This window comes from Belonocnema kinseyi, chromosome 8 (genome assembly GCF_010883055.1).
Source record: "Belonocnema kinseyi isolate 2016_QV_RU_SX_M_011 chromosome 8, B_treatae_v1, whole genome shotgun sequence".
In the NCBI taxonomy this organism is placed as follows: domain Eukaryota; kingdom Metazoa; phylum Arthropoda; class Insecta; order Hymenoptera; family Cynipidae; genus Belonocnema; species Belonocnema kinseyi.
The window spans coordinates 137,191,600-137,206,757 of record NC_046664.1 but is presented as its reverse complement, the minus strand read 5'-3'; the positions used below and the strand labels follow the sequence as shown (position 1 = coordinate 137,206,757).

The 15,158-nt window shown below is 29.6% G+C and overlaps 1 protein-coding gene across 2 annotated transcripts in view; it reads right to left on the bottom strand.

Annotated features, from left to right (window-relative positions):
- Positions 1–3,268: 3,268 nt before the first annotated feature.
- LOC117178054 overlaps positions 3,269–15,158 on the bottom strand; it is a 24,332-nt gene continuing 12,442 nt past the window's right edge. The window contains exons 1-3 of one of the 2 annotated variants that reach the window (XM_033369263.1): positions 6,579–6,890; positions 4,679–4,958; positions 3,269–4,603 (exon numbers count right to left, since the gene is read on the bottom strand). In XM_033369263.1, the coding sequence (XP_033225154.1) occupies positions 3,483–4,418 (936 nt within the window). In that variant the 5' untranslated portion in view covers positions 4,419–4,603; positions 4,679–4,958; positions 6,579–6,890 and the 3' untranslated portion in view covers positions 3,269–3,482. Of the gene's footprint in view, positions 4,604–4,678; positions 4,959–6,578; positions 6,891–15,158 lie in introns of those variants that run through there. The other variant, XM_033369262.1, reaches the window with a different exon arrangement.

The following is a 15,158-nucleotide window of genomic DNA, read 5'->3' as shown; positions in this document are numbered from 1 at the left end:
ATAAAATAAAAGTCTTTAAAGTCCTCCAGGTTGTTTTTGACACATCTCTTTTCATGCTATTTTAGGCTATCATCACAATTTTGGGGATTTTAAGAGAAGAAGCCGAAAAGGTATTAACAATTGAACTCATATGCTTTCTTCATATATGGACACTTTCAAAAACCTTGAATGTCTTAAAATACTGATCACAATATTACAAAACTTAGCTTTTACAATTTAATTATAATTGTAAAATAATTGTAATTATAAATAATTGTAAAATAAATTTTATTAATGGAAAATTATAATACTTTTATAAATATTCCTCGATTTTCCTTTAATATGATTCACATTGATTTTTATTAAAAAAAATTTTTTAAATAGCTGGAAAATTTTTTAATTTTTGCGAGATTTTAGTATCATATTTGACCTTAAGGAATAGATTTCAGGAATAAAATTTTAAAAATATCTCCATTAGTTAGTAAAATACTATGAAGAATGACCTTTGAAATTATACAAAAAACTGTTTAAAATGTTAACAAACGGTTCTACAGGTTTGTCCTTAACCTTATTGACCAGCTAAAGAAACAGATATTTCTCTTATCGTTTTTCAGTATATGATTTTGCCCTAAACATAAGCCAGACTGAAATACACTTAAAAAATAAAAATAAGAAAGGTCAGAAATTCATGTATTTAAATAATGTTAATGTTAGAAAATCCCACACGTGTTTTGATAAAACTCCTTTCCCCACCACCTTCAAAGGAAAATTTATGCAACATTTTTATCAAATAACAAGTCTTTTGTACTCAAATGACAAATTTTATATTTACTTTAAAATAAACTTTTTTTTTAATTGCATACAACTTATTACAAGTAAAAAATTATATCTTTTAGCATACAGGAATGTATGTTTTTAAAAATTTTTCATAAATTATTGCATTGCTTATTATGATTGGAAGTAATTGAACTTCTTGCGATTAAAAGCGGGGATTTCACCTGAGAAGAAATGTGCTGAAAGTAGATTTACAGAAATCATTCAAATTTTAATTTTAAGGACTAATAATTGCACACAATTTCCAGGCGCATCTTTTTTCTCTCTTCTCTAAGAATTTTTTGATTCTTCAGGTTTTTAAATAATTAGAAAATTATAAATTTTTCGAAAACATAATCGTGAAGTCGGGGGGAGGCTCGGGTTCGTGCTCGTGCATTTTCGGCTCTACACGAGGCTGGTCCAGGCAACATGTAGCAGAGCCGACTCACCGACATGCTACGTTTGAATGTATTGCTCCCAGATGGGAGAGTAGTGCGGGACGAAAAATCTCACGTTCTGGAGAGACTGCCAGTTATGCGTTTTTTTGTGCAGTCGCTTTTCACTTGTATCAAACGCGTTGAATATTACTCGTGAAACTCTCACTTTCCGACTCAATTGCTCAGTACAAAAAAAAGATTTGATTGTCATCGCATGTCGTAATAAGTTACACATATACTGCTGAGACTTATCTATAAGTAAAAATCACTTAGGGAAAACAAATTTTTTGGAGTTTTTGACCACCTTTTTCCAATAATTCCGATTCTTGCAGTTTCAAACAGCATCGGAGCCCCACTGCAGGGCTTCAGGATGCTATTTCACTCGCGCCCCCGCTTAGAAATTCAGTTGGAGATTAACTAAATGTCGATTGTTTTCGTGTATTAAAAATATAATAAATTTATAAATTTTTTCAGAATTTGCGAGTAGGATTGGAGGTAAGCATAAGCTAAAATTTTAATTATTTATTGATGTATAAACGCGGATATCTCTGACATGTGCAGTAGTAATCCTTGTATACCTTACCTGAAATAAAGACGATTTCTAGCTTAAATAGCTAGATCTAGAATTGACCCCTTGCTAGATTATACTAGATTATTCCTAGACTCAAAAGGGTCCTCGTCCTCGGTCCCTTTTTTATGGGGTCAGTAGTAAAGCTGTAAACTCTTCTTAAGCCGACCCTCTTCAGGGTCGGCGCTGCCCATATTTTGCATGTATGGAATTTGTAAAGGGGGAGGGAATGTAGGGGGGGGGGGGTAAAAATTTTCGTTCATAATTGTATTTAAATCTAAGTTATCCAAACAATCTTGGCGAATATGTAATATCGTTATATTATTTGCCACTTTTGCCCCATTGTGGATCTTAAATACGTTTTCAGACGCCTCACTGCACAGAATGAGCCTTCATTCGTACAAGAGCTACTAGGAATGGTTAATAGAATTTTTATCAGTTTCCTGTACTCTATAAGAAGACTACCAATCTCAACATTATCTTTTAAAAAAGTAACTACGTCCTTCAGGCACTCGAGTTTCACATTTTTTACTGTAATTATGTATAAAAACATATCACGGTGTAAATGTAGTTTCAATGGGTCGAAATCTTCCTCTTTATAAAATCTTATAATCTCATCAACACTAGTCTGCCTGGTGAAAACCCTAGCAAATGAACGATGGAATCTTTAGGTTCGAAGTTTGTACCGTGACTGCAGTAAATTTCAGTTTTTAAAGTATTATTGTTTGGTTTAATATGAATTTCAATACCCTTGTTTACCAAAACATTCTATAGATAGTGCTTTATATCACTTATTTCATAGCTTCCTGGATGTATTTCAATTATTTCATCACCCACATAAAATTTATTTTGGCCAATGGATTAAAAGTACTCTTAGATTTTATTTGATTGCATAGAAATTGCAGACATAAATGTCCACATACGAATGTGTCGTAATTTTGATATCTCTCGTGATTATACTTTATGCTACCAACACCGAAATACTTGAAAAGATCCGAAGGTGGTCGAAGATTACCGAAGCTATCGAAATAAATTATTTTGCCGTCAATCTTTTTATAGGCACACCAATATGTTCCTTGTCCTTTTTTATTGTCAAGATTAACAATAGCACATTCATATTTACGTGGTGCAGTCTTTGGTACTCCATTTCGCATAAAAACACCTCGAAAATGTGGAATCTTCAAAGATTTTGCAAATTTCAGTAAATCTGCATCAGTCAAGGCTCGATAAGGTAGCTTCACTTTGAGTTTTTTGACTTGCGATTTTTGACTAACCTATGGGCGACTATCTGGAATTCCAGTGACAGATACGCAATTCAGAAGACCTCAAAACCAATTCAAATGCAAGTGAATGGATTTTCGTTTCCTGGGTAGAATGATCCAGTATTAAAAACATTGAATTACGCAAGTTAAGGTTTTAGCTTTAATGCTGTTAGTAATTAGACATTTTACAATATTACAAAAATAAATTTATTCATACATGATCGGTTTTATTAAACATTGTAAGTTTATCGCCGTTGGAATTACAATTAATGATTTCGTAATGTTATCTAATCTTACATTGTATTTTATTATTATTTGAGGACAGTTATTCAATCTGGTGAATAAAATCTATTCACGCTGACAAATACAGCTTTCATTTCTGTGAGCATTATAATATAAAATTTTCCCACTAACACAAACCTTTTAAATATTAAAAATTTCTATGCTGCACGTTCTGCAGAACCAATGCAAACTACTTGCATTCGGCAAGCTCACGCACTTCTCGTGGAACCACTTATTTTTACACTCATCATTTGAGCATAAAATCATCTCATCTCCATCGTCTTCTTCACCGCAATCACAACACAATTCTTTATCTACGCGTCTATCCTTAGACATGGTGTACCATTTTCTTAATACTTCTGACATTATAACATGTTTGTGAAACTGAAGGGCCTTCTCTAATTGCTTCTCAAGAAATGTACTGTCAAAATAGATGCGCTCTACACTTAAATGAGTTTTCGACCACACAACGAATTCGCAATGAGTGGTACGTGTCGCATGCATTTGCAGATGTATTTGGTAAAAATAGGCATGCTCTCTATCCAGTTTGAAAGCACCGTCATCTTCCCTGCGTAAGAATGACCTTTCCACCAGTGAAAATTCTTGCATGGTGATGTCTGGAGACTTCATCCTGTATGGGCATTTAATTTCCACACAACTTAGAGGGCAGCAGTTACATTTTGTGAGGCCATCCGGAGATGCTCCAAGAACTAGATAGTCCTGAGAATCTACAGAGCCTGCTTTAGCGACACGGAAATTCCTGTGGTCACGTTCCATGATTTTCCGGTATTCTGTTCTTGCTGAGTCTTCGTGTTTGAGCCCATACTCCGTAGCTTTCGTCTTAAATGTCCTCGATATAGCGTAGCAGAAACTTTTGATTAAGGATAGGGATGGCTTTTCCACAGATGTACGGCAAACACTTTTAAACATTGAAGCTGAAATCCTGACTGCTTTAAACGTGTACCAGCTGAGACACTTGTTTTGTGTCACTGTTTGTGCAAAAACAGCACGCTGTGGTTCCTCCGTCATCCTGACGTCAACCTCAACTTCGAGTAAATCCTGCAGCGTGTAACTCATGTACTTTTCTTCGTACAGGTCCGCCAATGGGAGTGGCAAATTTCTTACTTCTTTCGCATTTCTTCGTGAAGTAAACGGCTCTATCACTCGCAATATTGCTGCATGCGGCTCAGCTTCTTCGATTTCTTCCAGAAATGTTTTTAGGCTCTCTCCATCGATGGGTTGTACATCATCTAAGCAAGCGTCTGAAATCAAATAGATTAATTTTATTTTCTTATCATTTACATTTTCCTTTCATTTCCACCACACCAAAAGCTTACCGTAATAATCACTGTTTCTGCCCCAATGTATATCCTATATCTTTTGTGGAATTATTGCTCTGTTAACTGGGGGTACTGACCATGCAGCTAATTGGTCACTGCAAGACAGCGTCTCAGGATTCAGTCTATGCAGAAGGAAAAAGGTGACTGCTGCAATATTTCTGCATACCTCTCCCAGACCAGCCATGCATGTACCATGAGCACTTTCAATTGATGCATCATCATTTAAAATAATCCACGGTTTTAAATTCGTGTCATTCAAACGCTGCGAATTTTTGACCTGGAAAACAGTATTTGCTGCTCAGTAAAGAGTCGAATAAAAAGAGGTAGGATAAAAAAGGGAGTTTTTTGTGACGTACATTTTTTTTAATTGTCATGGAAGGATAAAAATTTTACTTAAAAATCCTTGCAATTAATTCAAGATTCATAATCAGAATTGAAAATTTATTTTCTTGGTCAAAAATACAAGTATTTTACTCAAATATTTTTCCAGTAAATTTTCAAGTGAATTTTTCAATTGTCAAATTTAAATTTATGAATATTAGGGGTCATCCAAAAACATGTCACTAAATTTGGGATATTGTCCCCCCGCCATGCACTCATCTTATGAAAGTAACGATGCAAGATTTAAATTTTAAGTCGAGTAGCTATAAAGGTGAATTGTCAACAAACAAGTTAAATTTTTAATTTAAAAATATGATAAAACAAAACAGGTAAATTTTCAACAAGAATGTAAATTTTAATCAACAAAGATAAATTTTCAATCAATCTTAAGTTTTCATCGAAAAAATATAAATTTTTAACCGAAAATGGAATAGTTAAATTTCCAGTTAAAAAAATGTGCCAAAATAGTTACATTTTCTACCAAAGAGAAGAATCTTCAAACAATAAAATTAATTTTTAACAAAGTATTATTTTAATTTTCAACCAAGTGGTTGAATTTTTACACGAAAAAGATACAATTTTTAAATAAAAACATGAATTAAACTAAAAAGACGAATTAAAAAAATGCTTCAATTTTAAACGTAAGAAATTAATTTTTAATAAAAACCGAATGTTTTAAACGTTAAATATAACAAGAAAGACGAATTTACAACAAAATAGTTGAATTCAGAACCAACAAAAAATGAAGCATAAAAAAAGTAACATTAATGTTCTATCCGAAAAGATAAATTTTCAACAAAATACATTAATTTTCCACAAGCTGGTGAATTTTCCACCCGGCACTAAATGAATTAGTTGATTTAATATAATTTGGAATTAAGAGTAATTCACTTTTCGAATAAATATTTTAACTCTTAACCAACTAGTTGAATTATCTACTAAAATAGTTTAATTGTCAACTAAAAAAATCGAGTAGTTACATTTTTAATTTAAAAAAATCATAATTAAAAAAAATTCCATATTAAATGAACCAAAAAATAATAATTATTAACAAAAATTCCTTAAATTGGTATTCTTTGTTTAAAGTCCTTTCCATTAATTCAAGATTCATACTTTTAATTGGAAATTCATTTTCTTGATCAAAAATACAAGTATTTTACTTGAAAAATACTTTTTTCTTGTGAAAAATTAATATCTAACAGTTTATGTAAATATACCACTTATTTACATTAAACTGAAAAAGAAGAATGCAGTGTTAAACTTTATAAGAATATCACTTGAGTTTTTTAATTCTGCGAGCAGATCGCTCTTGTGATAGCAGCTTCTCTTAACCTCAAAATCTCAATAAACTGTCACCGCCTTTTACGTTAGCAATGGAATTTAACAACTTAAATTGAAATGAATACAACACTTCGCACGAATATTCCTTAATGTTAATGTTCATAATCATAGAAAATAATCAGTTATAACTAGAATACTAAGTTAAAACAAAAATACTATATATTGTTACACTAACCTCACTTAGAAGCAGAAAAGTATCATTGAACTGCTTGCACTTTACTTTCATCACAAAACCCGCTTCATAAAACTTATGAGCTTCCAAACTTTTATATCCTTTCACTTGTTTTGCAGTGTAAAAACTGTGAGATTGAATAAAATATGACACTACATTTTATCTACTATTGTCACCGACGGCACTGAGCTCACATTTTCACTAAAAATCTATATCTTTACGAGCATACGGATCAAAGTTTTCGGCTATTCCCCCGCAGACCGATTGGAGCGCTTGACGTCACAGGTGAGAATACTCTATATCAAAGATAATATAAACGTAGATGCGTTACGGAACGTCGGAGTGGGGAATTATAAATATATATATATAGGACATCACACTTTTTGCCCTATCGAGGTGCTGCCCTCATCGTACTACGAAGTCGAATTCTTGTTTTCTCGTTTTTCGTAAAATATGACGGTAAAGCAGTAGAAATATTTTTTGAGGTTAGAAAAGTTTGATTATTATTTAAATTTAAAATAACAATAATTAAAACAAAATATATTTCTGGATAAGATATTTTGGTTGAAAATGTATATAGTATTTTTAAATCACAAACGTTCTTCTGAAAAATCGAAATGTTAATTAAAAAACATGTGGTTTTGTATATTAATTTTTCGGTAAAATTTTTTGTATAATTTTAATTTTAAATTCAAAAAATAATTTCGAACACTTTAAATATTAAACAAAATATTTATTTGATAACAGTATTTAATTCTCGTATTTTTAATAAATAATTAATATTGATTAAGAAACAATTTTATTCGGGGAGTTTTATTATTTGGAATTTTATTTTCCGGGACAGAGAGCTTTACCGAGTTGGGAATTTTATTTTTCGGGATATTTCAGCTGTCCCCATAGAACTACAGAAAATTTGCTCTAATTATAATTTCGGCGCTCGATCTTGTTGATTTTTACTTACAGTATTAATAAAAAAAATTGTATGGAAAATTTTGATTTCACAAAGTTAACCCTCACATCACAAGGTGGGGTGTTTAGACACCCCAAGGCCCTATTTTCGCGAATGAGCTAGGCCTAGAGCGTTTCAGGGGGGTAGGGATCTCAATAGCCTCCTCTTCAGTTGCCCTCTGCACGTGGAAATGGATGAAGGTCACTAAGTCATACTACAGATGTTTAGAGAAGCGATAATATGAATTTTTACTATGCTTTTTGTAATATGTGATACGTATCTTTTTCATGTTTTTAAGTATCTTTGTATGATGTTTTTTATCCTGATGTTTATGAAACTGCATTTTTTTTGGTCAATATATTATTAACGTGACTGCAAGAAGTTACTTAATCATTTATTATCCTTTATGAAATATATTATGTGTTACGGACTGTGTAAATAGCCTTTGTGTTTCCTATAACTGAAAAGAATCTAAGAAATTGAATTTTCTCGTTATAACTTAGCAGAGAATGGTTGAAAAAGTCCTTTGAATAATTGTATAATTTTGTGAAATACTTTCGAACCAATATTATACCATAAATCATTCGTAAAGTGTTTCAAAATGACTGGGGTGTAGAGACACCCCACCTTGTGGTAAATGAGACTTTTTCTCACCTTGTGGTGTGAGGGTTAAAGATAATCATAATTAAAAATGTAAAAATTCGCTGTACATCCAATTTTTATTCTTCGGTCTTGGCGACTTTTTTCTAAGCCATTTTAGTTACTGGTAAACAGAGATGATTTTCTCTTAGAAAATAAGTGATTGAAATTTGAAAAAATTAGGTAGGCTTTTTTGACTTCTAGGTATGTGATAAAGGTAAACTTCAGAAAATTTAAGAACTATTTATGCTCTTTTAAGATACCAATACAATTTACACAATACTAATTGTAAAATTTGCAAATTTTTAGGCCTTCAGTCTAAGAAAGTATGAATTTTCAGAATTTTCGTTATAAATTATAGGTTAGGTCAAAAATAACATTCTGGGATTCGAAATTGTTACAACGCGAAAAAATTAAAATTAAAAATTAAAAAATGCGAAAATACGCCATTTTCCATGTTCATTTGCAACCGAACGAGTCACTTTCTTTCGCTTGTTTCGAAAGTCGATGGTTTGCTTTCAGTTTTCTTTTTAAAATATACCTAGAATTTAACGCATTTCAAATTAACTGTTTGCAGCTGCATTTAGATTGAATTATATAAAGGTTTTTTGTTTTCAATTTAAATTAATTAAAACATTTGATCTGTTTTACACGATTGTAATTTATAACTTCTAAAATTGAATAATTGTAGCTTGTAGAGGTTCTATCACATATATTGAAGTATTAAAATCTCCGACCTTTTTTAAGGTTTTTAAAAGTCTTTTAAAAACTTTTTTTAACAATTTTGGTTGCGATTTCGTAATAAAAGAATAAGTGCTATTTAGTCTCCAGAACAGCAATTTTTAAAATTTGTAAAGCTTTAATAGTTGAGACATTTTAAATTTGTAGTCTTCAGTATATTGAATAATTTCAAATTTATAGCTATTTAATTAAGTTATCTGAATCTTTGAATGGAAAGTGTTCGATCAATTTAGAATGAAACCTTTAAAATTATTTAGTTACAAATTAAAATCGTACAACTTCAAGTTTTATTTATTTTTTGATCATTTGTCACCCCCCACAAATTATTTTTTGTTTCTAAGAAAATAACGCCTGATTTTTGTAAAAATTAAGAAATATATATTAAAGGTTCACTCAAGGTCATTTTTGTTCAAAAAGCTTGTTCCTGAAAAAATTGACTTTTATTGTTTCCGATTTCGTTCTCTCCCTAAGGAATTGTGTTATTCATAGAAAACATTGAAATGTGGTTTTTTCACGTTTATAAAATTATGATTGAACGTCACTCGGAGTAATTTTATGTGAAAAATATTGATTTATAAAGAATATTTGTCAAACAATATAATGGATTTCTTCGCCCGAGATAGAAACCTAAATTTTACTGTAGTAAAAATAATTGAAAAAATGTAGACGAAAGCCAAATTTGGTAAAGAAAACAAAACTTTTTCGACCTATAAATACTAATTTTATTCCCCGAAAGATTAAAAAAAATCTCTTCGAAGCACTTTTATTACAAAAATTTAATTCAAGAAAAATATTTGTTGTAAAAATAAAAATAGTACAATTTTTACATACAATTCTTAAAATATAAAATCTGTGTGTGAAAGCACAATCCAATCCGACTATTTTTTCGAAAGGCGTTTTTCGCCTCTTGACATTTTTCCATATCAAGTTTTTTTTGCTTCAAATGTCCATTTTCGTTTGGTTTTTTGGATTTTGAAAATCCTTTAACTTTGGTATGTTTGATTTTATCAAAAAAAGTTATCAAAGTCAAAGTCCAATTCAATCCGACCAGTCTTTCGAAAGTTATCCGGCATGCAGACAACAGCGACATTTGATAAATTCCGAAAAAGTCATTTTTCATAAAAAACTAGGATTTGTAGAAAATCTTTCAAAGAATAAAATGATTATCCCCTAAGTTAGAACCGAAATATTACTCTTTAAAAAAATGAAAGTTGTTCTAAATATTGAGTTAAACTCGTGGCCGGGATAAATCGAGAAAAGAAAGTAAATTTGAACATTGAACTGCAGTTCGAGTATTAAAAACTTAACAGTGATTGATTTTACAAGATGATTCTAGATCTTTTCGAAATGATATAATTTACATATTTTAACGTTAACATTTGAACTAATTTAATTCGAAAGCCTTAGTAGTGATACAAGTGTAAACGTTCGAAATAATGGCTTCTTAAATGAACGCCTTTATTCAATTTCCAAATCTTTTTCAAGTATTATTTCAGTAGAAAATATTCCATTTTTAATCTATTTAGTTTGGAAATTAAAAAAAAAACAATTTTCAATAGTAAACAATTTGAAAAAGAATCGTCACAATTTCAAAGTGAAAAATTTAAACCTTGAATGTTACAATTATAATTGTTTTATTTTTTTATCTGAATTTCCAAGGTAAAAGTATTTCATTTTGATTCTTAAAGAACAGGATTTTACAAAAATGTTAGCAAAACTGGCAATCAGTCTAAAAGACATTTAACAGTTAAAAAATTTTTTAAATAATTTCAAAAGATTTGAAATAATTTAAAAGAGAATTGATTTTTTGATGATTTTAAAATGTTTTGAAATGTTGACTTTTTATTTTGAAAAATTATATAATTTTAAGAGGAGGTATAAAAATATGGCACCGCTGAAAAAAATCCCGTCGGGGGTAAACGAAAATCCCAAAAAATGAAATCTCCAGCACCTGAATAATAATTTTATAAAAATTGTATTAAAAAATACATTAAAAAACACGTGCGCTTTAAAAGAAAAAAATGTTCTGCCTAAATTTTCTTCGTACCTACATAAGAACATGTTTGAAACAAACTTTGCAGTATTCAATTCAACAACGATTCATATAAAAATTTATTTTTATTATTTTTTCATTAATAAAAAATTCGATTTTTAGAACTTTTTAATATTTTTTTCAAATACTATGCAGATTTTCAAACAAAATTTTTTTAAAAGAAATATATATTCGATTATTGTATTTTCAGTAAATAAATAATATTTAATAAACAATTTTTTGAAATGTTTAAATTAATGAATTTTCTAGTTCGGATATTTTATAATTCAGCCATTTTCTGTAGGGATTTTTCAAATTCGGTAATATCTTATTGTCCGGAATTTTATTTATTTAATTTTTCGTGAATTCTCCAATTCGACTTTTATATTTCGGGACTTTTATAATTTCGTGAATTTTATTCTTTGGTTATCTTTCAATTTACGAATTTTACAGAGGCGGGATTTTTCAGTCGCTTTTTCCGAAAAATAAAATTCCCACATCGCTGTAAAAATTCCGAAATTATAACATTGTCGGAATATGAAAGTTCGGAATTGGAAAATTCTCGACAATTTACAATTATACAATTATACAATACCCGGGCTAGAAAACTTCCTAATTTGAACAATTAAAAAATAGTTTGTTAACAAATATTTTTTTAATAGAATAATAAAATACTTATACAAAAGAAAAAACTTTTTTAATGTTTAAAGTTTCTAAAAATTATTGTTAGAATTTAAAATAACAATAATTAAACAAATGTATCTTTAAATAAAAAACTTTGTTTGAAAATGTGAATTGTATTTTTGTACATTACAGAAAACTCTGGCAAAAATAAAATTATTATTTAAAAGAATAAAAATAAAAGTCGCGGTAAATTAGTCTGAATTGAATCCTGTAAAGTTTGATTCAATTGAAGCTCACGTGTTTTTAAATTTACGTTTTTATCACATTTTTATACAATTATTGTTATTTTAAATTAAAACAATAATTTTATTATTACAATTTACAATACAATTTTATTATTCGGTAATTTTCAAATTCGATAATATTGTAAACTGTCCAGAATTTCATTATTCTAGAATTTTTAAATTCGGGATTTTTATGTTTCAGAAGTTTATAATTTCGGGAAGTTTACAGTGGCGAAAATATCTCAAACATTTTAAAAGATTTATAAGATTGTAAAAAAATCTGGAATATTTTGAGGCCTTTTTTGCAGAAGTGTACACAAATTTTACGACAAAATGTGAATCATTATAAATATATTTAAAAGTTCTGAAAAACTTAGAAAATAATTTGAATTATATATATTTCGAGTAAGCTGTAGTAATTATAATAATTTAAAGTTTATTTGAAAATATATTTTATGGAACATGATATTTTTTATTAATATGACAGAGAAATTCTGTTCGTCTAATTTTGTTTGCCAATGTGAAACGTAATCTGGCTTGGAAGTGCCGTCTTAACATCTAAAAACCAAAAGAACAATTTTCATGTCACTTGGAATTAAAATTATATTTTTATAAAAGTCTAAAAAAATCCATAGAAATTTAAGACCAAAAAAATGAAAATAAAAAATTAATAATATTACAGAACTATATATAGACAATATATGGAATGAAAATTATAAGTAATAATTTTACAAATAGTGAGAAATATATGAAACCGTAATATAAATTATTCATCGACTTTTATTTGTGGTATTTATTAAAATAACCATGTTTTGTAAAGTTATAAATGTAAAAATGTTTTAATTGGCAATTTACTTTCAATCCAAATGGTTCTTGTCCGAGCTAAGTAACCATTAGTGCGCCTCGAGGGGTTTTTCCCGGTACTTTTCGGCCTAATTCGGCAATGCCGCTGCGTTTAAACGGATTATTTTGACCACAAGCCACGAGGCGGCGCAATAAACTCAGCTTTGTTCCAGCCGGAACTTGAAATTGTCAATTACTATGGATTATTTATTCACTAGGACTGAAAATAAATTTTCTTCATTTGAATTATTCTTAGTATAAGTAATTTATTCGTATTAATTCAAGAAAGTAAAATATAGTGTTATATAAATTAAGAATGACCAAGTCATTGGAAAGATGGTAAAGATAATTTGGTATAAAATATAGATCTAGAAAGAATGGCCACAAAATATTCACTTTAATTTCATAATTCTATTTAAAGAAAAGAAACTATAAAATACTTTAATTTAATATAAAAAATGTTTTCTTTTTTTATTTTATTCATAAAAAGTATAATACTTGAAATATTCACGTAAGCGTTCCGGACAATTTAAAGAATTCTTTTTATGCGCAAAAAATATACATTCTATTTTCATATTTCTATTTAAAAGATAGAAAAATATAAAATGCCTAAATATATATTCAGCTAATTAATTAATAATTTAATTAGTAATATTATTGACAAAATTAAAATTCAATGAAAATATTTCAGCAAAATTATTTTTTGCAAGCAGGATGTTTGAGATTCAAACTAGAAAATGATCCGACAGTTAAATTAGACGGGTAGGGTGATAAATAACGCTACGTTTTTTATCTTAAGTACAGTTTATTGTACCCATTTTCAACGTGAAAATAGATACCCCACAGGTAGTATAGTGAATCAGTACAAAAACGTGACACAGTAATTATTACTGATTATCAGGAAAAAAAAACACATAAGAAGTTATTACGTTCGTACAAGTAAGTGACTCGGACCGTGCATTGAGCAGTACTGACTGTCCGCCCACCCCTGCAGGTACTCGGTCCCACAAAAGAATGAGTGGACAGAATCACTAGGTCCGTACCATCGACATATAGAAATGGACCGGTATTGCTGTGGAGAGAACGGTAATGGGCTCTAGAGAGAGAAAAAACATATAAGACGTATACCTATCTCTTTCTAGATAAAGCTGATTGGTCGAGAATATTTTCGTTGGGTGAAGTTTGGCGCAGCACAGGACCGTCCTTTGTGTCGCGAGTGCCCCAATAATGTGACGTTCATCGCACTTTTCACAATTGATTTATTTATAATTTATTTAATTATAATTTATTGTAAATAAATATAAAAAATGGTGGCAGTCTGTGTAGTTTGTGGGCGTTGTCAAGACGTTTATATGGGGATATGTTTTCATATGTAAGTAAAGTTATTGAATATAGTAAAATAAAAAATGTTACAACAAAAAAAAACCTCAAAATATGAAGTTTTGTACCTATGCAATACAAACGGTTATTTTTTATGTTATAGAAATATTGTTCAAATTTTGGACAGTTATTACATTATTTTTGAACTCACAAAACGATTATTATTGTAGCATTTCCAATCCAGTTTCAAGAAGAATTGAAGGTTACCAAGTTTTTAAAATAATCTATCTGAAACAGGTTATTTTACATGAATGTTCTTTAAAATTCAATTTATCATAACTACAAATTTCTAATATATTGTTTATCTATTTTTTTAATTAACCGTACAGAATATTTAGGTAATACCCGAGGCCACCAATTCACTTGACAGAGTCCTGAAACAGATAAAGGCGAGTCTACGTCTCATATGTTTTTTCTCTCTCTAGAGCCTATTTCAGTTCTCCCCAAAGCGTTACCGGTCCATTTCTATATGTCGATGGTCCGTACACGCTCTTAAATCACCCGCGATCACAATTAAAAATTATAGAAGCGAACGATCCCCAACACAGGACGTTTTATCAGTTAATTTGTATTGATATAAATATATATATTGAAAATTAGTCTTTTTGGTCTTTTTTTTATTCTTTTTCTGGATCTACATTTTATATTTCTCCAATTCTGCACATTTGGAATTGAAATCTTCTTGACTTTCAATATATATATATATATATATATGTGTGTGTGTGTGTGTGTGTATTTATGGGTTTTCGAAGAATCTTAAACAGGACCATTTTTAACGACTCTCGGATATGACGCAGTCGTAAGTCGACCCCTACATTATCTTGTATTTTACTTAACAGTTCCGTGGAAAATTTGAAAGACAGCGGTCTCTTATATACTCGGTTGGAGAAGGAGCAAAATGGAAAATTTTAAATTTGGTATAAATGCACTTTCTTAAAATTGTGCTTCGATTTGCAGTTACTGGGAAATCCGGAAACGTACTTAAAGATAAGTAGTTCATAGCTATTCATTATAATTTCACGATAAAAGAAAGAAAACAAAGGAAATTTAAACCTACAAACTCAAAATAACGTCGAGATTTTGAACCGGGG